The following is a 21,551-nucleotide window of genomic DNA, read 5'->3' as shown; positions in this document are numbered from 1 at the left end:
ATGAGAAGGTTTCTGCAACTCCACTGGGAATGGTCACGCAACCTAAGAGCTGCATGTGAAAATGGCCCTCGGTGGGGACCTGGACTGATCGATACGCACACACAGAAAGAATGTGTGAGCACGTGTGTGGGGCTCCCCCGCACCACTTCCCCAGTGAAGACATCGGCCCCCACGGCAACCAGGACGGCAGGCGGTTTTCCTTGGCGGGGCCTGGCGCCACCCCACGCAGTGGCTGCCCAGCCTGTGCACGAGGCTCGGAAGGTCCCCCACCCAGGACAGGGTCCTGACCCCTTCACTCCAGACTGTTCCCTGCCCCCACCAGCTCCAGAGGCCCCCCTGGGGGACCCCAGCCCCTGAGAAGGGCAGCCACTGCCAACACGTTTCTCAAAAATGTAAACAAGGGCCCAGGCACCTGCAGGACAGGCTGGGTGGGAGCGATGCCCCGGGGAACAACGCGGTCCCAGCCGGGCCCAGGAGGCAGAGCGAGGGTCCTGCGGGGGGTGGGGGGTGTCCTCCCTGTCCCAGGCAATTGACTTTCCTTAGCAAACAGAAGGGGGACGTTTCCAGAAGCCACGGTGCTGGGATGAACCCGCTCTTTTCCTTAGAAACACAACAGCCAAAGATGTCCTGTGAGCTGCCGCTCTGCTCTCGACACACGGGGACCCGGTGTCTGGTTTCCGGGCTGATGAAAACCCATTCCAGGCCGGCGACTGAGGCCAAAACAAATGCTCGAGTGCAGGTCCTCGCGTGTAATGAGGAAGTTTAATTAAGGCCCCACATTTCAGCTGTAAATGTTCCTTTATGTAATAAGGTCTAAATGAAACCGAACCTAATCAAAGCTACAATTCCTTCATTAGCAAATCACAAACAAGAGCGCACAGCTGACACACCGGCTATGATTATCACAACTAATTGCCTCGTTGTTACAAACTGGCGTGAAACAGCGTTCAGATGTCCGTCTGCGTGAGCAAATTAGGGCCACGTCGGGCTGTTCCGGGCTCACAAGGGGCTCTTGTGCGGAGGTCTGATTTACCCATCGCCTGGTGGCCCGCGGCCCAATCAAAGCCCAGCTACAAAGGCAGCCTTTGAAGCCCGCTCAGCCTGGGAGCGCGCTCCGTATGCGGGCGGGCAGACCGCACTTCATTAGGTCTGTTGTCACACTTTCCCTGTTCTTATTCTAATGATCCCATTTTAATACACACAGGAACCTCTTCTAATTGATGTCAAGTGAGTGACTTCCACATTCATCAACAGCACATCAAACAAACCTCTCCCGCCAGCCGGCGTCCAGGCCAGGGGGGGACTGGGTGTGTCCACAGCCGCAGGGGTGGGGGGCCGGGCGGGGGGAGGGGGGGCGGCGTACCTGTTTGATTGGGATGGCGCGGCCGCTCCCGATGCTGTCCGCGCGGCTCTCCAGGCCTTTCTTCTCTTTGTCTGGGTCGCTCCCTTTCCGAGACTGCAAAACCGAAAACAAAGTTAGCCTTCGGTTGGGGTGGCAGCTCAAGGCGGGCGCAAGGCTTGCCCTCAGCTGGGCAGTTTCTGCAAACCCGGGTCCAGGGCCCACGGGTGGGGTGTGCGTGCATGTGTGCGTACGAACACGCACACACACGCCCCCACGCAGGCCTCGGGTTCTTTCGTCTCCACGGTTGCCTCGTTCCACAGAGAATGTTCTAAACTTCTTCCCCTGCAAAATTACCTTTTAATTCTTTTTTTTTTAGAGAGTTTAAAATTCAATTACTAGAGACCAATGGACCATACAGAACAGTAACGCCCAACAGGAAAACACACCCTGAAGCTGCGGTTAATCCAGCCGAGGAGAAAGGGGCTCCTCACTGCTTGTTTGGGAAGCGACGTCAACGTACACATTTAATTAACATCTGAAGCACTGAAGAGAATTCTATTAACAACTCAGCTGTGCAGGGTAACGGCACACTCCCGATTCATATCAAGGTGCCAGTAATGTTTCCTTTTATTGCTTCTGCACGGTGAGAAAACAGCAAATTCACAAACTGGTGTTTAACAGCACAAAAATGAACAGATGGGAAGAAAAAGTTGAAAATACCTTTTTTGACAGTAAGTCAGTGCTTGGGGGGGAACAAGCAGCTTCACTGGCCAAGTCCCTGGGACAGCTTCCCAGCCACGCAGCTGACAGCGCAGACCTGGTGATCCGCTGGCCGCACCCAGGGAAGCCGCCCCACAAGGCCGGCGGGACGGGGGCGACCTGGAGGGACGGCGCAGCGGCTAAGGCCCTGTCTCTCGACGGCAGGAGGAAGTGTGAGTGGCGACCTCCTGACAGATTTATTTCATTACGAGAGAAAGACTGCAGACTCGTCCTCCTTAATAACTGCGCTGACAAGTGACAACTTCACTCCATTACTTTTCAATGGGAACATTACTCACGCAATATTGAAAATGGAGAAACATTTTCGCGTGCTTTTCAAATCCGAGATGATGTATGAAACGAGCAGACCTGGCGGTGTCCGGTGCCGCGGTGACAAGCGAGCGACACCCCTTTTTCCCAGGGTGTGAGTCGGGCGTCTGGTTTTGTTTGTTAAGGGGGGGGCACCACCGTGGGACCCAGGGAGGAAGTCCCCGTGATGTCCCCTTGGGGAGCACTTCCACGGGCTCCGGTGCTCGTGGGACAGTGTGCTTCTGCCGCGGCCGGTGGCTCTGCGGGCTGGAGCACCGCCCGTGAACTGGAAGGTTGCGGGTTCGAGTCCTGATCAGGACATGTGCTGGGCTGTGGGCTCGGTCCCAGCTGGAGCCCTTACAGAGGCAACCGATCGATGTTTCTCTCTCCCCTCCCCCCTCTCTAAAAACCAGTAAGCGTGTCCTCGGGTGAGGATGAAATAAAGTGAGTTTCCTTGACAACGGCAGCGCTGACACTTCTCGAGCACCCAGGTGCCGGCGCTGCACACTCTTCTCTGAAGATGGTGTGAGCCCGGAGTGAGGCAACGTAAAATAAAACGAGCAACAAAAAGTTGCGGCAGAGCAAAGAACTGAAGGCTTATCCCTGTGGGCTGGTCGGGAAATGGGGACATTTATCAATTCCTGGTCATGAATGTTAGCTGGGGGACAGGCTCTCTTTTCTCTAATTCCTTAGCTAATAACGTACAGCGAGGGCTGTGTGATCACCCCAAACGCTCTTTCCCCCACAACCCCATCCACAGGGAAGCTGGAACTCCAGGTTCCCCATTAGAAAGTAAGACAAAGCTCACAGCAATGCCACTTAAAAACATTTAGATCAACAAGAGTGTATTAAAAGTACTTTTAGAATTTTACAAATTCTGAATTTAGAAACCCATCTTCATTATTCTCTATTAACCAGAATAATTAACAAAACAAACAAAAAAATTAGCATCTTCCTCCAGGCAGCCCATCTGTCCCCTCAGTGGCTTGGAGCAGGCGGCTGGTTCTGGGGAGGCCGGTCGGGGCTGCGGCAGCACCTGACCCCCCACCCGAGGTGAGCGCGAGGGAGACAGGGCGTAACCCCCTCGGGCCAGGTGGGGAGGGCCCTTCAACGATGGCCGCCCCGGGGAGGGTGCAGGGGCAGGCTGCGGGGCGGAGGGCCTGCTGTGCCTCAGCCCATGGTCACCTTTCGACAACGGGCTGGCATGTCCCCAAAACTGACGTCCGGCTGCTAAAGGGAATCGAACCTGGTGGACGGCAGCTGCCACCACATGCACATGTCCCCAAGGAGGCCCCGGCTCTTCTGCCGGCTCTGGGACGCATCCGGGGCACCGCCTGCAACCACTGAGCGCAAGGCCGTGTGAAACCCGCAGATGCCCAGCGGCTTGCAGTGCCCGTGTCCGGAGGAGGGACTGCGGGGCGTCCCGACACACCCAGCTGCAAAGCCAACTCCCTACCCTCGGGAGGGTGGCAGCAGGCCTGCCGAGGGGCTGCCTGGGCTCAGGACACCGAGTGCAGGGGAGGGGAAGGTGAAGGTGGGTCTAATTACTTCTCCCTTCGTTACCAAAATGCTCATCTCCCAGATAAGCCAAGACGTCAGGAAGGGAAACCCCACCAGCTACCTGCTACTCGGACGGGAAGCTTCACTGACAGGAGCCGCCACACACCACCCCCCAACCCCGGCAAACAGGAAACTGTCCCCCCAGCCTTAAGGCCAGTGGGTGAGCCAGCGTCTCCTCCTCCTCTGACTACCACGTGCCACCCACACGAGTCTGGCACAACACCGACTTCACTGCCTTGTTTCTGCAGTGGCTTCCGAGCATGGCCCGGGCGGCATCTTTGCCCAGCCTTCAGTCACGAGTGCGCCCAGCTCTCTTCAATGGTGTCGGCACCACATGCTAAGCTTTCAAAGGTACCATGTGGACCAGGGGTCCCCAGCCCCCCCCCCAACATCAGGACAGAGCTGGACCCGGATGGGGAGGGCTGGGGACAGTGCCTTTGACCCGAGACCGGTCCACTTCGGGAGGCAGCAGCGTGTCTGTGCCCGCTCTCCAGCAGGACACTGACCCACGTGGGAGTCGGGCCGCTGGGCCACACCGACGGTCCTGAGAGCCCACATTTCAAAACCAGGAACCCAGTGCCTACGGCCTTTCAACCTTCCTTTGCTCAAAATTTGCTCCTACAGGAGAGATTTTTAAGTTTCTGCTGCTCTGTAAAAAGTGCAAGGTTTATTTTTATTTAAAGTGGCAAATTCGCAGGCAGAAGTACCCGGGACTGTGAACACTGGCCTGCATCACAGGCCTGACCTCTGAGACACGTACGTTCGAAAACTGACGTGTGTGGCTTAGTGAACTGTCTCCTCTTCAAGATGCTCAAACAAATAAGATGGGCAGGGTCTGGGAGCCACAGTCCGTCTGCCCCAACTTCCCCCGAGTAAGGCTTGTCTGTCCTACTACCCACTTTTATATGAACACTTATTTAATTTTGGCGAACTGAGGCCCAAGACCACCAATAATTACCAGGGAAGAAGAGTCTATGAGAGTCCACCTGTTTAATGTTTAAGATCAGGTTACACCTGGGAACAATGGGCGTTTAGTTACTTAATTGCTACAATTTCGAAGTTAACTGGCTACCTTCTGTCCCTTGGCGGATGCTGACACCTAGTGGTGCTGTGGTGTCTTGAAACCCCAACCTAGAAATACCAGCCCCTCACCGCAGCCCGAGTCAGGCCCGCTGACCACCAGGCCCAGGACCCCAGCCGCTTCCTAAAGGCCAAGAGGAAACCCAGCGCAGCCCCCCGCGTGACCTCCGACCCCGTCGCTGTGAGCAGCTGCGGGCGGCTGCACGCGCTCAAGTGCTTCCCAAGTGCACTGCTCCCCGGAGTCTCGAGGGGAGAACAGCACCGAGGACACGCGGCCCTGGGGCCAGACTTCTGTGTTACCGAACACGCTCACCGTGGCACAACTAAGGAGAAGTTCTCACGGGCTCCGGCACCTGGGCTGCCCGAGCGTGGAGGCCGCCCTCGTGAGCGGCGTGAGGAAGCCGAGGCAGCCCGCCCACCCGCTCTCCCCGAGCACTTGCACGTGGGGGTCTGCCCCGGCAGGCCCCAGGCCCCGTGGGGCCGGCACGCACTCGCTCACTGAGTCACCCCACCAGCAGGGTCTGGGACACTGTTTTCTGGCACATTCCAGAGCTGCCTTAACAGGAGGGGGCAGGCACGCTGGAGTGGCCCTTGTGAACAGCTGTTTTTAAAGATGCCTCCTGGCCTCTCTTCCCTTTCCCTGCAACTGGCCACCGGGTGGCAGCCTGAGTTGGGGCCCTGTCCTCCCGCCATGCCTCAGCAGGAGTGACCAAGACACAGAAGACACTGGGGTCAAGTGCACGGTCAGGGCCCTTGGCATCCCACCTGCCCCTCTCCACCCTCTGCTGAGTCTCGAGGGAGACACAGCCCGTTCCCAAGGTGACGCCCTCCCGCATGGAGCCCACAAGCGCCGTGGGGGGGGATAGAGCTGGGGGTGCTGCGCCGTCACTACTGTCGCTGGCGGCACATCTGGAGGGACTTCACAGTAGCACAGCTTGTGCGTGTGCACACCGTCCTCTGCGGAGAGCCGGGCCCCTGCGCTCTGTCCCCCACGGGGGCCACTGTCCTCGGTCAGCAGTGGCTTCTCAGCGTCAGCGGTGGTGACAAAAAACGCGAGTGAGGCCCAAAGACCCTGCCCGGCCAGGGAATCTTCCCGGCAGCCCCACAGCCGCCTCTGCAGCCCCCTACTGCTGCTTCCAGCTCAGAAAGGTTCAGTAAGCTGCCCGAGGTCACACAGCCGCAGGCCGGGAGCTGGAGTCCAGGCAAGCTCCACCGCCCTCTGTTCCTCCAGCAGTAGCACCTGCCAGAGCTCATGGGGCGCGGGGGGCGCGGGCCACGCGGCAAAGTAGAGGGGTGTGCCCGGTGGGACCCCCACGGACCTGGGGGAGGGGCGGCCACGTGCACTTTGATACCACCCCAGCGCCAGGACCGCAGGTCGGAGGGCAAACTCCTAGCTGCCCCTGCAGAGCCCGTCTTTAGTTAAGCCCCGAAATACTGAACTTTGAACTTTGCGTCGCCGGCAGCAGTAATCAACCGAAAAGGAAGTCAAACAGTTCGAACAGGGCCTGACTGAGGGCGTGGGGCCAGTCACCCCTGGCCCTGCCCCTGCTCTGATGGATGAGCAGTGTCCACTACGGTACCAGACGGGGCGGAGAGGCAGCACGCCCGAGTCCTCCGAGTCCCAAACCACCCACACCCGGGCCCCAAGCACTGACTCACGGCTCCTAGGCCTCAGCCCCAAGGGCCTGTTGGCAGTTTTAAAACGCCCCACAGGTGACTCTGAAGAAAGGTTCGGGCGGGCAGCCTCGTGGCCGAGGAGCCCTGCACCTGGGAGGTGACGCTCAGCAGTGGGGGGCGGAAATGGAGGTGGCCACGCTCGCTCTCCGGAAAGGCCAGGGGGGCCCATCTGGGGTCGGGCAGGGCTCTGTCAGCTCCCACAGCCAGGGTGGCAGGCCTCTTGCTAGAGACTGAGCGTGCCACGGGATCCCCAGCACTCTCCTCCAAGCCCCTCACGTCTGACTCCTGGGTCAGCACTCTCTGCAGCCAGAGAAACGCCCGCCCTGCTCATTCCCCAAGTCTGTGTGTCTCACGTGTTCCCAGACTTCCACGCACGTCAACCCCACTCCCACTCACTCAGGGTTCTGCATGGTCACCAAACCACCCGGCGGAACCCCACTTACAGTGAAGAGGTTGGAGCGGCGCTTGGACTGCTTCCGGACAGGCGTTGGCGTGTTGGCCGTGGGCGGCACGTCGATGCGCAGCTCCTTCTGGCTGGTGCTCGGTGTCGATGGGACGGAGGAGGAGTAGTCGCTCAGACTGCCACCCCCGTTGCTCGTCTGCAAGGACCCAAAACCAAGGCCGGGTTAGGGACCCACTCCGGTGACCGAGTGCCAACCCCACGCAGGTCCCGCCGTGAGGGAGGTGCCTGTGTGCCCAGCAGTTCAGTCCCTGGCTCTGGGGTGAGCGTCAGCCCCGGGCACACGGAGCTTCGTTCCGGAACACACCGGCCCTCCCAGAGTCCACAGGTCTAAGAAGCACCTCAAGAAAGAAGTCTGTCGTTTAATTGTGAAAGTTTTGGAAGTTAAGTGTGATTACCTCCTCTTCTCTCTGAAAATGAGGAGCTGGTTCTATGGCTCCTTCACCTCCCAATGCTGAAAGCACCATTTAGCCCAGAAGAACCGCCGCGCACAGCTTGAAAATGTGAACGCTTTTGGGAGATACTTCAGGGTTCACAGGAACCTGAGCAGCTCGCAGTCAGTGGAGCATCGAACATTCGTGACCGCTCACTCCCCCGCGGCTGCTACAATGAGCAGGCCCGCACCGGGATGGCCGCTTAAAACGCGCCGCCCACGGACTCCCAGGAGCTGCCGCCTCCCCGAGGCTCCTCTAACAAAGCGCCCTGGTAACACCTGTCTCCGAAATCTCATCACAGCCCACGTGCGGGAAGCACAAGCCCCATTCCCTTAAGAGGCATTGGTGGGGTTCTCCAAGGTGACAACTATTTTCTTGATTTCCAAGTGAGTTAGCAAACGTCACTGTGGGAAGGCCGCTTCTGCAGGGCTTCAGGGACAAAGTGATTGTAACTGAGGGCCACCACCGACCCGGGCACATGGGGGAGCAGCTCCGGACCCCCCATAACGGTCCCTCCCGGGGGCAGTGGGGAGGAGGGCCGACTAGGGGCGATGTAAGTGGACAACAAGGTCGGCGCGCTCCCCTGCCCCTCCCTCAGCCGGCACGCCGCGTGACACGGACTGCGTGCCCATGGGAATCGTTCAGGGCCCCCCATAAACACCATTTGGCCCCAGCTGTTTCCGAGCAAGGTGTTAAGCCCATTACCAGCAGGCTGTTCTTTAGAAAGTCGGACAGAAAGGAAATCCACCTGGCAGCTGGCTGCCCACGCTGTGGCCAGCACGCGCTCCGTGGCCCCAGTGGGCCACGAGGAGCAGCACCCCCACGCCCCACGTACCTGGCTGATGTGCACGGCGGACACCTGTGCGGAGCAGACGGACGAGTGGCTGGGGGAGTTGGGGAGCGACTTGCAGGGCCCTATGGAGAGCTGCTGCTTCTTCCTCGTGGCCACGATCTTCTGGGCAACTAGTGGGCGGGGAGACAGGAACACATGTGAGGCTGGTTTCCAACCACGGGGCACAGCACGCTGACCGCCGGGAGCAGCTGCAGCCCCGGAGCCCCCCGTGGTCAGAGTCCCGACGCTCAGCTGGGCACGTGACTGCCAGCGTGGGTGTGCCCTCGCCCAGAGCCCCGGCAGCGCTGTCCTTCGCACCCCAGCCCAGCGTGTCCAGGACAACGAGCTCCAGCCAGTGGGTGACAATGGGGGGCGCAGATGGCCGGGCCCAGGGATTCTCCTTGGTCCACTTCTTCCCTCTTTTTCCCTCGTGCGCCTTAAAGAGCACACAGGTGGGCGGTGGCCTTGGCAGGCCCCTTGCAGGTGCGAGCCAGGCTGGGGGGGGGCCCACGAGACAGAAGGGGCTGGGCCTCTGGCTCCGCTGCCCCACCAAGACGTCCTCGGAAACCCTGGGTGCGAGACAGAACCATGCGCGCCTGTCTTCTTGTTGAAATTATTCTAATAACTTGGTCCCCCCCACCACTTACTTGCAGCAAAAAAAAAAAAAAAAAAAATCCGAAATGAGACAGGGTGAAGGAACCAAGCCCCCTTGAAAACTCAAAAATCTATATTTTAAATAGTCTACAGAATTACTCTTAACTTTACAGGCTACCGCACAGAATTACACTCAAGGACATGTAATTACCTCAAAGACTGCTTTATTTAAATATATTGCTACACACATCAAAGTTCATCCTAATCAACACAAAGCTGAACGCAACCAGCCATCACCCCTCTCGGCAAGCAGGCTCGCTGACGGGGCTGGTGTAACCGGAAAGGAAGTCAAGGACCAGGAAGGAAGCTCTCCCTGCGCCGACAGGCGTCCCCACGGCAGAGGGGCTGCGGCTTTTATTTGAACAGATGCGCGCCTGTGGGGACCGGCGTGGCTCAGCGCGGTGATTCCAGTCCTCGGGTCTGCCCGGTAGCTGCTGTTGTGGCCGACTCCCACGCAGAGGAACGCCCCACTGTCCCCCACGAGAGGCTGGACACAGGAGGGGCGCACGAGGCGCCCACACATCGCCCCTTCGACGACCCCGACTTTAACAAGGAGCGGGTCCGTCCCTGCGAACGGCTCTCATGTGAGTGCGTGATAGCATGAGTATGATTAAGTGAAAACTCAACTTATAAAAAATGGCTCCCAGAGGCGCGGCGGCAGCTTCATTAGGGACGGCCCACCTCCAATAGGCCTCTTATCATCCTGAAAGGATGGTATCAATTAATTCATCTTCCCGTAGTGTATCGATCAGAGCCATCATCAGCTAATCATGTTTAAATTACAGAGGAATAGCGCGGCGCTCTGTCATTTCAAAACCGTTGGCGTATTGATCCAGGGTCTTTGCAGACGTGTATTGGAGTATTTTATAAATCATTATGTGCACTCGGAAATAAAATTTAAGATCAGATTACCACAGCTGCAAGACGCATCATGGGATGCACCGAAGTCCCAAAGACCAAAAGCAAATTAAGTTAAAATCACAACTGTGTGGGTGATTGCCAATTTACTTCTGTGGCGGGGGGGGGGGGGGGGCTGGGAGCAAAGGGGCTTCTGTGACCGACTGCAGTGCATCCACCCTTCACCGCTGGCCACAGAGCTGCCCGGAGGGTGACCAGGACTTGGGTCCTGAAGCTCATCAAGGGGGCACAGAGCTAGCCAGGGCGGGCTGTCCGAAGGGCTCTGGAGACAATCCCGTGAATGTTTTCTTTGCGAAGAGAACGGAGAAACTTCCCCAAGTGAGTCAAAAGAAGGTTCTGTCCTTCCTGCTGGGAGGACGGGAAGCACGACTCCGGAGCAGCGAGGGTGTGTCTGCCCCAGGGGCCGGTCGGGCAGCAGACAGGAGGCAGAACGGGGTTGCCCGGCCGGAGCCGCAGGGCAGGGACTGAACTCCGCCCACTTATCGGTGCTCTGCCGCATCAGCGACCAAGCCCGGGCAGCACTTCTCCTAACAGATGTGGAAGAAGGACGCACTCTTGCGACTGGCGGCGTTTCTAACTGTGCTCACGTCTGTTCTGCTCCCCGCCTAACTGGTAGGCCCCTCCCTGCTCAGCTGGAAGGAGGAGGATGATCCTCAGCTAGGTCACTCTGAACTGGGCTGCTGCAGACCACAGGGCGGCCCCCAGGGGCAGGGAAAACCTGGCCGAAGACAACCGAACACGGGACTGGAGGAGGAAGACGGGAAGTGAGAGCGCAAGCAGAGGACGGATCGATGGCCAGGTCAGGCTTGGTGCCGCTGCACAGGTCGACGAAGACCTACGGGACGCCCAGAGCGGGCACCACCGCCCGCTGACCGCCACTGCTGTGCTGTTCTGAGCACCCCCCCCAGTGTGGCCGGCGCCACATGAAGTCTAATGACTGTGTGGGGGCCCCAGAGCCGCAGAGACCCCTCCCCTCTGAGATCCTGCCGCACCCACCCCTCCAATGCCCTTGCAGAGGTCGGGGTGAAGTCCAGAGACTGGAGAGGTGAGGTGGGCTGAGTGGGTGGGCAAGCCCTGCCCCCGGAACGAGGCAGAGGAAATGCAGGGGCCGGAGACCGGGGTGCGCTCTGGCAACTGGAATCATTATCGCTCAGGACATTCAGAACATCAAATGCCGCCAGACTGCAAACATACATGTCGCCCCAGACCAAGCTGGCTGGGCCACCCTCACCATCACCGAGCTCTGTCTGCACTGGGACCACTCGACAAACGAGCAGGCCGCATGTTTCATACAAACACGTGTGAGCGAGTGAGCGTGGTCAACAGGAACACAGGCACCCGAGGTTTCTTAAGAGAACAGGAAACCCTGGTTGCTGAGAAGGGGTGTTTTCTCGGTTTTGGTGCCTCACCTTCCTGTACAGACACCGCGCAATGACGCCACGGGGTGAGGGTGGCTGTTTGTTGCCAGACTCACCGATTTCCCAGCCTCCCAACGTTCCCGTGCGGAAGCTCCTCCACAGCGCTGAACTCCACCTGGGGGACACTTGGCAGACGCCCTTTAATACACCCTTTAATTCGCCCCTGTGTTCGTGGCTGTAACTGCACTGAACACACTTCGAAACCAAGCAAGCTACCCGCCCGCGGCCGGGACCGGACCCAGGGCCCCTGCTTGACCTGGGCAGCTACTTCAAGATCATTCTCTTTTTAAAGTTCACTTACGGATGTAAACAACCAGAAAACTGGGTCACACACTCACTTTGCCCACAGGTTTTGAAGTTTCCATCCTGCAGAGGTGGACAGTGCCCCTCGCTGGGCGGTGAGTACTAGTGGGGCCTGCAGCCCCTGGAGTACCACAGTGTGCGGTGCCCACTCCCGAGTCCCCTCTGCTGTCCCACCAGTGCCAGGGAGAGGAGGGACCCGGCCCTCGCCGGGTCTCACACGTGGCCTGACTCCAAGGCTGGTCACGCCGTCCCCGCCAGCATAGCCCGGAGACGCCACCCCTTCCGGGGCCGGGGCGGTGTCCCTTGGTTCTGTCCCCCCCCTCACAGCCCTTCAACTTCCCTGGGTAAGCAGGAGAAGAGGCCCCGCCTGGCAGCTGGTCCCCAAGAGGGGCTCAGCCAGTGCCGTTCAAACTCCATTTTCATAATCAGCCTTCCCGAGAGCAGCTAGACGTGTCCCTGACGCCCCCTCCCCAGTTCTCCCGATGGCCACAGCCCCTGGGGAAGAGCCTGCCATTTCCAGCGCCACTGTCTGCAGGTGGCATCTCACCTGAGCCCTGGGCCGCACTGGGTGTCGCTGCGGGTTCCCTCCCGTCCTGCGTGCCCCTCCTTCTGTGACTCCGAGGCCCCGTTTCCTCCCCTGCCTGGGGCTGCTCTTCCTCCTCCTCCTCGAGCTGCTCGATGAGGGGGCTCCCGGGCTGCCTCCCCAGACCCTCCTTGGGCTCCATGAGCTCCCCAGGCACCCCCCCAAAGGTTCCACATCTGCACAGGCAGCCCAACCCTCCCCGAGTTCTAGAACCCGGTCTCCAGGCACCGCTCACAGCTCCCGCAATAGACAGAGGCCTTGACGTCCTTGTAGCCCCCACCGCCCAACCCGCTTCTCCAGGTTTCCTGGGGACCCTGCCACCTGTGTACCACCCGTGTGCCCACGCACACTCCTGGAGAGGAGAGAGAACAGAGCAGACTCGCCCTCAGGTTCCTCCCAAGTTCACCTCCATGGCCACTGGCCTGGTCCCAGGCTTCGCCTTCCCACGGCTGCGCACGGAAACAGCCCCCGAAGCAGCCCCTTCCCTGCCACCCGGAGCCGCAGCGCACGCCCAGTGACCCTTTCCGAGGCATGGTGTCCCGTGGCTTCCCCCTGCTGATGGCTCGACAGCCCCGCTGCCACGCAGACGCCCAGCTGGGATTCCTCAGCGCGGTGGGGCTCTCACCCCTGCTCCTTCCTCCACAGACTCCCAGGACCCCGGCCCACCCGGGTGCAGCGCGGGTCTCCCGAGAGTGGGAGAAGTGACACCCGACCGTGAAGCACGGTGAGCAGCCACCCACAGGGCCTCCCCTCTGGGGGCCTGAGTGCCCCGAGCTCCAGACAGCGGGCGCTGCGTGGCCGGGGCCTGGCAGCACGTCTGCCTGACCCCAGTGTCCACCACGGGCACCCGGACAGGCTCCCCTTTCCAGGAAGGTGCCACTGTCAGTCAGCAGTGGTGCGACTGCCCCGGGGCCAGGTCTTTGGCCTTTGTCTTCTCGGGCTCCAACCCCAGGGAGGACCAGGAGGCCTTCAAACCCCAACACAGCACTGCCCCAGCCTCATGGCCCAGGTCCAACCAGACACGTCCCTGTGGCCACTGTGCCACCCAGAACACCGCCTCCCATGTCCCGCCCCCACCGCCCCACCTGTCCTGGGAACCTTCTCCCCGCCACTCGGACGGCCCAGGGGGGCCCCGCACCCCAAATGCAGGCGTTGAGGGGCCAGCACCAGGGGTCACCCACACCTGACCGAGCGTTGCTGTGTGTGTGAACATGTGTGCCAACACAGGTACACACCCATGGAGAGCCGTGTCAAAGGGACAGGGCCCCATCTTCGCCCCGAGCTCGGGGTGTAGAAACTGCTCGGGGGACATCGGCGCAGCAGACGACCCCAAACTGGACCCAGAACCGTGCACAGCGGGGCCGGGCTGCCTCGGAGACGCCACCGGCGTGGCAGCAGCACATCCAACACTAGGCACAAATCACGGTTTTTAGTTTCATTGATGATCATGACATTTTTGGCATGGTTCGATGTATGTTAGTGGGTTTAATCAGCACAGCGTCCTCTGTGGACCAAGTGACTGACTCCAACTAATCAATTCACGAGGACTTCCGCGGCACGAGGACTTGCCCCCCCCGCCCCCCCCCGTGAGCCTGGCAGAGGCGAGGGGGACAAGGGAGGAGGGCACGACCTCATCTTCCCCCCACCAAGGCCCCCCCCCAGCAGCAGCCCCAGTGCCCCCCAGAGGCAGGGCCACGGCTACAGCGCCCCACTGCCGGGTCCCCAGCCGTGTCTTCACTCGTCCTTCACTCTGGTCCTGCAGCCCAGCCTTCTCCCCGTGCAGGTGGGTCCCCAGGGCCCTGAGCGGGCCGCCCCCCGCCCACTGGAGCCCCGAGGAGACTTAAGTGACCAGGAAGCTCTGTGAGGACCCGCTTCCCACAGTCGACATGACCACCCTCGACAGTCTCCACTGCTGCGGTATGTGTATGCCACGGACTCTGGGGGCTGCGCAGGGCTCTCGGGGGTCCCAGGGGTTCCTCGGCTGTGCTGGGGGCAGGTGCCTGGTCAGGGCAGAGGACGGAAGTCGTGGGGGGCATGCAGCTGGGGGGGTCCTTGGCGAAGCGTGCAGATTTTGCTGAAGAGACACAGCTATGCACCAAATGGACCCTGATGCACGGGAAGCCGAACGTGAGGGGGAGGGTGCTGCCCAGCTGAGGGGAGAAGCTGCCTGCAATACGGGTGGGGCCGGCCCACAGCTCCGCACAAACTCCACAGGAAGACAGGGATTTACCTGTGGGCCACAAGTCTAACCACATATTCACAACATTATCATAGACACACTGGGGAAAACCAGCTAGTTGGAGACTCTGACTCCACAAAAACACTTCCAAGGGACCGCTTGAGGCTGGGAGTCACAGAGGACTGCATCTCGGACTGGTGCCGTCCCCCACAGGTGGCGTGGCCCCTCCGGGAGAGCCGGGTGGGGGCAGAGCTCACCGGAGACCACCCATAAATAACGACAACCACCCGAGACTGTAAATCTTCCAGCAACAAATAAAAGATCCCTGAACGTCTCGACTCAGTTTTAAATTACAGTTGAGTGATCATTAAACTATCTTATTAATTAAGAAGAAATTAATTACCGAATTATCTGCGTAGTCCTGAACTTGTGACTCAGGAATGAAGAGAAACCTGAAGTGGAATTTTCCTCGCCATGGAAATCTCCAAGTTTACTGCCTGTCCCAGGGCGTGCGCTCTGTGTCGGCGGGGACCCTGCGCCCCCTCCCCCGTCTGCTCCCAGACCCTCTCTGTTTCGAGTGCAGAAGAAGCTGTGCCCAAACATTCACAGAATGGGAAGGAGGGGGTGAGTTCTTGAAGGTCCCCTGGGTGGTTTGAAGCTTAACAACACCCTGTGGCCCAAGGCGCCCACAGGCAGGCACCCGGCACAGGCACTGGCGCAGACCCTGCCGGGCGGGGTCCTCTGGGAATGCCACTCAGCACGTGTCCTCTGCCCTCCTGGGGCCAGCGTGTCCCCACCTGGTCAGTGAGCGAACACCGGGCCCGCAGAGGGGACGGACAAGAACACACGGGGAGGTCGGGGGCAGGTCGACCAGGGAGCCGGGAACACTCCTGCTGGACCTCGGAGCAAAGAACGTTGACAGTGGACTTGACCCTTAAGGCAGCAGGAGGCCACAAAACTATGCCAGGGCAAGTGACAAGACCCAGGCTCTGGAAGGACACCTAGCGTGGTTTGGAAGATGTGGGCCATCTCCACCGGGACACTAGAGGATGGACAGTGGGGACGGGGTGGGGACAGAGCCGCCGGCATCTTACACGCCCTTTACACCGGCCAGCCGTCCTCACGGACGCCGGCTGGTCCCTTCTCCACAAGCCCCCGTTCACACGGCAGCCACACTCCACATTCTAAAAACAGGTCTGACCCCAACACGCCTGTGTTTCAACAAAGCCCCCTGTGAGCCCTCGGGACATTTCCTAATTTCACCAGGATGCCTAAGGACGCGCAGGCGCCCAGGAGGAGGACAGGCCAGAGATGACTGTGGGGTGGGTCGAGGGGGCTCGCTTCTGGGCGTCGCCGCCCTCTGGGTGCTCGTCAGCAGAACCTGCGAGCCGCCCCGAGCAAGAGCTTCGGGGAAAGGGCTCGGTGTGGGAGGTCCTTCAGGAGCCGCTTTCTACGGACCAGAGCACAAAACAGGACAATTCTGCCCTAGCAAAAAGGAAAAGAACCCAGGTCCAGGACAGGCCACGGCGAAAAACCCAAACCCGCTTTAATTTCTGTGAGTGACGCATCCAAGTTTTCCACAAAGTACTGAAGTCCGAGTTCTTCATCTGAGATTCAGTTCTTGTCTGTATTCTTTTTATCTCGTTGTATTAAAACAAATTTATCTTCATTTATGTCGCAATTACCTATTAGGGCTGTTAATTTGCTGCAAATGAAGCTATTGTTTAATTGCTCCTATTAATCGGGGATTTAAATGCCGAGTGTAATAAACAGTTACCTTCAGGACGAAGCAAAGTCAAGGCTGCTGACATTAATTTGAGGAGCTGAGAGCGAGGGGACATTTCTGCTGTGCCCAAGGCCACTGGATCTCCCGCTCTCTCACAGAGCAGGTGAAACAAGGCACAATTAAGGAGAAGAAAAAACACGCCGACGTAAACACGGTCTATTTAGCGTTTTTCACGTGCGCGCTCGGTTCTGCTACCAGGTGGGTGTTACCTATGACAACAGGACGTCAGCTCACCCTGTGGTAACTGTGCATCACCGCACAGACGTCCCGGAAAACGGGGCCCAGTGGAGCTGCCACCGGGGTGTCTGAGTCCCAGTCGCCTGGACACCCAGAAACCAGGCGGGCAGCGGGAACCGTGACGCGGGCCCCCCGCGGGGGCTCCAGGGTCCCCGTGTGCAGGCCCGTGAACACTCCCTCCCGGAAGTGAAGGTCCCCTTCGCCCAACACTGCCGCCCAGTGTCCTCCAGCCAGTGGCTCTGTGCCGCTTCGACCAGCGCTTCTCCTCGAGGAAAAGGGGGTGCCCCATGTGGCCCTGCCCGCAGCACCCCCGGGCTGTACCACGCGCAGGCAGGATGCCCAGGGCGAGGCTGGTCCAGACATCCTGGGGGACCCTCAGCTGCTGCTCCCTGCGTGCGTGAGCGCGCGCACACACACACACACACGCTGCCCAGTCTTCCGCAGTTTCACGCTTGCCGCCACGCCTGGCTCCAGCCCCCAAGGCCGGGACCTGGCCACATCACCCCCGGTGCCCTCTCGGCGTGACGCCCCACCCGAAAATCCTCAACTGCTCTAGGCCGTCACCACACTCAGGTATTTCTTCAGTCGGGTCCGACCCTGGCCTGAAGGACCACTGTGTGTCCCCGGACCTTAGGACCCCAGGGTTGGAAAGGACACGGCCGTACTTGGCACTTGGACTGCCCAGAGAGGCAGAGCGCCTGCCCCCACAGGCCGAGCCCCTGAGGAGTCCCGCCCCCGTGCACACGCCCTGGCTCCTGGGCAGGGGCCTCGGAGGGGCCGAGGGGGGAAGGAGGCCCCGGCCCTGCCCTGACCAGCCCCCGCCTCCCCTCCGACCATGCCTCGGGGACGGGCGAGATCAGGGGGCACGCGTGACCCAGAGGGTGCGGCTCTGATGACAGTGACTGAGGAGAGTCCCAGAATGTCTGTGCTCAGGCCACACGTCACCCGGGCTCCAATTCCTGCAGGTGGGGGGGCGGGCCCGCTGCTTTCCCATCCACACCTGGGGGGGCATCTTCCCGTGCTGTGGCCTCCCTCCCTCACTGTTCACTCTTCCGCCACACCGCGGAGCAGGGGAGTGTGCCTGCTGGTCCTGCAGGGGGCGGGACCGTGGCAGCCAGACAGACGTGGGGCCCCAGCAACGCGAGACCTCAGCCGAGGGGCCGGAAAGCTATGCGCACCCCGGCCGCCCTGTCAGAGTGCCCTGTGGGACCTCCCCTCCGCCCTCCACGGCCTGACTAAGGTCTCAGGGTCAGCTCCTGCCCACCTTGGCTGAGGTCCCCCGAGCCTCCACTCTGCACCTCCCCCCCAGGGCACGGGTGCTGCCTCGAGGGTGTAGCTGAGGGACGAGCAGGGCGAGTCCCAACAGGCCCCTGGAGAAAGGCGTGTGCCTCTGGTAGGAACAAAGCAGGGACCGTCTCTCCAGAGCGGGAACAGGAGGAACCGCGACTGTCGCAGGCGCTGGAGAGCCAGTCAGAGCAGGAGAGACTTGGGCGTGTTGACCAGGGGGCCCAGAATGCGCACAGCCTGCCCAGGGGCGGGCCAAGGTCAGCATGGGCTGTGGGAGGGCTCCCGCGGGGACCCGGGCGTGGGGTTGCAAGTGGGCAGGCGGGGGCAGGGCCCTGCGCCCCACCCCCTCTCCTCACCACGAGCTCAGCTGTGAACCAGTGGCTGGCACAGAGCTCGGACTCTGCTGGAAGGACGCAGGGCCCGGGCAGCTGACCTCTGAGCATCATTAGAGCGAGATTCCAGTGGCGGGAGCAGGCACAGGGCCGGGAGGCCAACTGGTCACCCAGACCACGGGGTGGAAGGGCTTGTCCATCAGAACCCCACTGCCGGCCCCAAGGAGGACAGCGTCGCTCTTCCTAGAGTGCAAAGCCGAGTTCCGGCCCACGCAGGCCCATGTGCCACTGTGGTCCCACCTTGCCGAGCCAACAACTGGTAATGAACGGGAGACGGCGGAGACGGAGCGCAGCTGGGACGCGGTTTAGGGCGACAGGAAACATGGACAGGTGAGCAGGAAGCACCCACTTCAGTCCCTCCGGGAGCAACGCTCTCTGGACTGGAGCGCAGTGACATCCTCGCCGAGAGCCAGGTCAACTCGGTCGGGGACTCGGATGGGACCCAGGGCAGACCCGTCCGAAAGGCCCAGAGACGACGAACTTCCTGTCTCTCTCATGCTCACATCGGATACGAATCAGCATCTTCTTCCCAGATGAGGCTGCTCGCCCCCCAGTAAATGGGCAACACAATTTAGACGGCAGGCGAACATCCCAAAGATGAATGGCCTCAACAAAGAGGGGAAAACGAACCTGTCACTTCTCGACTCATCAGGCTGTCTTGAAGCGCAGGCTGGTGCCTCCGCAGCCGAAGTGTCTCTGACACCCGCCACCTGCCACCCCACCACCGGGAGGGGAAGGCGTGCTCCGGGGTGCTGCGGTCTGCGAAGGGCCCTGCCATCTCTCTGCACCCAGGAGGCCCCGCACTTCCCTTTCAGGTGCATGGTGGTGTTGAAGGGCCCAGTGACGGGTCACAAAACACGCCAACATGCACAGCAGAGGCAGAGGGGGACAGTCTGCGAAGACGGGGCTGCCCAAGGGGGGGCTGCCCTGCGGATTTTAAAACGCGACCAAGGAAGAGAGGCCACTGAGAAATGAGAAGCACACAGAACCGATGGTGGAAATTACTCAAGCTAAAGAATCTCCACAAGAACTTAAAAACAAGAATTTGCAGATGGATGATGAAAAGGGTCCGAAATGAGAGACCGGGCCAGACACAAGCCAGACGCAGGGTTTGGAAAGCAGGAGCCTTGAGACAAACACAGTCAAGTGTAATAATTGGTCTTCTTTTTAAAAACTGACATATTTTGATTAATACGGGCATAGCCAAATCCATCAGGTCCAACGGGCTCCCCATTGGGGGATGCGCGCTCGCGCAGAAAAACAGGGTTCGAACCGGAAAGGCCCAAGCCCCCGTCTGTCGGAGGCACGGTCTCCTCAGACGTCTTTTTGAGAAAAACGGACTTACCCCCCAACTGAAGCTGTTTCCTATTTCCAAAAATAATGATCCTTACAACAATCTCCACTTAGGAAAAAAAAGACATTCCTTTCTTAAAGTGGGGGAGGTGGGCACCGGCTTGGTTGGAACCTGAGAAAACCACTGCTCCCGGCCCTGCCAACGGGAGCCGGCCGCGGTGGCCCTTGGCAGGGGAGGCCTCGGGGGAGGCGACAGGGACGCAGGGCTGGGCTGCACGAGGTACTGGGACGCAGTCAGGAAGAAGGATGGGAGGACAGAAGGGATGTCCACTCGGTGCTCCGCGGCCTTTGTGCAGGCAGCGGCGGGGCACCCTGCCCACTCCCATCAAGTAGCGGGAGCCCCCCACTTTCAAATGCGCGCGGCTCCCCCGCCCCCCGAGGTTTGCCTCCTGAGACGTTATATCGATGGTGGGCATTTAAGGCATATGAATTTGCAGTCCCAAATAAAGGGATGATACGTGATTCTACATAATTGATACAGAAGCTGAGACAATTCTTTTCCGTGGGTCGTGGTTAGTAAAGAGTTAAGTGTTCAGTGCCGGGAAACTTTCTGTAAGTTTTTTTTTCCTTTAACAAGAAATTAAGTGTATCAATTGCCATCGTAATTACTCACAGCACCTTGGGTAATTAATAAAGGGATCTAAATCTAATTTTATTTACATTTAGAATACCTGAGGTCATTGCTGATCAAGATTTCATGTTGGTGACTAATAACTTGTAAGTGTTAATTAGACTTCAGCAGAGAATCCTGATTGATTTCTGAATTTGTGATCTGCTGTGATTTAGTAACAGTGCTGACGTCGGACCAGCCGGTCTCCGTCTCTTGGTTCTCCAAATTACTGAAACCCTTGGAGCAACCCCGCAGGCGTCCCCTTCTGGGAGGGCTCGTCTAAGGAGACGGCTGGAGCTCAGGGCAGCCCGCGCACCCGTGGGCGAGAAGCCCTTCAGTTGCGTTCTGGGTTTATGTGGACCCATCTGGGTGTGAAACGCCCACGGTGACATGTTAAACAGGTTATAGCAACTGTTTCGGTTTCCCTTAAGTTACTATGTTGCAAATTTTAAATGTGCACAAAAGTTGCGAGAGCCTGAAAGACCGCCCCTCTCCACGCCACCTGGGTTTTGTCTGTGCCACACGCTGCTAAACCCATGTCACAGACCCACCTGTCCGCCGTCTTATTTTTCTGTTGCATTTCAAATACGTTGCGGATGCCCGTCTGCCTCCCCCGGAAACCATTCAGCATGGGCTTAACTCTCATTCCTTAACCACTCCAGGTTCCCTTTCACAGGCCAAGATCCCAGGTACCTTGCATGAGCTTCGGCCAATGCCACATACACCGCGTCAGCACGAAGCTCCAGGGTGTGCCCACCTGCTGCCTGGGGAGCCCCTCGTGCCGCGCCTCCGCACTCCCGCCCCCCCCGCCCAGGTCAGCTCTGCTGGCCGCGTGGCGCTTCGCACGGGCAGCCGTCCCTCCTGTGCCCTCACAGGTGTGCCTCCTCGCCCTCAGCGCCATGTTCTGCAGGCACGACCACGACGGCGTGTTTCACACTCACTCCGTCACCGGCGCAGCAAGGCACAGACAGGGATGCAGCAGAGTCCGCTGGGCCTCCTCTCCCTGCCGTCCTGGCAGGTCCTGGGAGAAGGAGACGGTGGTCTCCCACCCCCACCGACTGCTCGGGTCCCGCAGAGGATGCGGGGGCCCCACGTCTAGAACGTGAAAGCGCTTTCTGAATGTATTTGGCCTGGAGTGCACGTGTCGGCCATGGGTGCAGGGGAGTTCCAGAGCCCCTTGCCTCACCCCAAAGTCTTGCTTTAGCCCCCCCTTCCCCCGGGGAAGGTGCCCTTCATGAACAAAACACTGAGGGGAGCTGTCCTCGGTGGCAGCGTGGTTCTGACCCACAGAGAAAAGAGGAGTAAAAACTAAAAACCGCCAGGGGATGCTCTGGAAACATGGCACGGAACAGCAGGCCAGACTCACACGCCTCAGCCC

General features: G+C 59.7%; 1 protein-coding gene across 9 annotated transcripts in view; it reads right to left on the bottom strand.

Moving 5' to 3' along the window:
- The window catches only part of AGAP1 (ArfGAP with GTPase domain, ankyrin repeat and PH domain 1), a 390,584-nt gene that overhangs the window by 199,698 nt on the left and 169,335 nt on the right, over positions 1-21,551 (bottom strand). For all 9 annotated transcript variants that reach the window (XM_053655304.1, XM_037161449.2, XM_037161448.2 and 6 more), the window contains 3 exons: positions 8,457-8,584; positions 7,171-7,326; positions 1,364-1,456 (listed from right to left, as the gene is read on the bottom strand). In XM_053655304.1, the coding sequence (XP_053511279.1) occupies positions 1,364-1,456; positions 7,171-7,326; positions 8,457-8,584 (377 nt within the window). The remainder of the gene's footprint in view (positions 1-1,363; positions 1,457-7,170; positions 7,327-8,456; positions 8,585-21,551) is intronic.

This window comes from Artibeus jamaicensis, unplaced genomic scaffold (assembly GCF_021234435.1).
Source record: "Artibeus jamaicensis isolate MK-2021 breed Jamaican fruit bat unplaced genomic scaffold, CSHL_Jam_final contig_944, whole genome shotgun sequence".
NCBI lineage: Eukaryota > Metazoa > Chordata > Mammalia > Chiroptera > Phyllostomidae > Artibeus > Artibeus jamaicensis.
The sequence above is the reverse complement of the archived record's forward strand: the minus strand, read 5'-3'. Positions and strand labels throughout refer to the sequence as shown.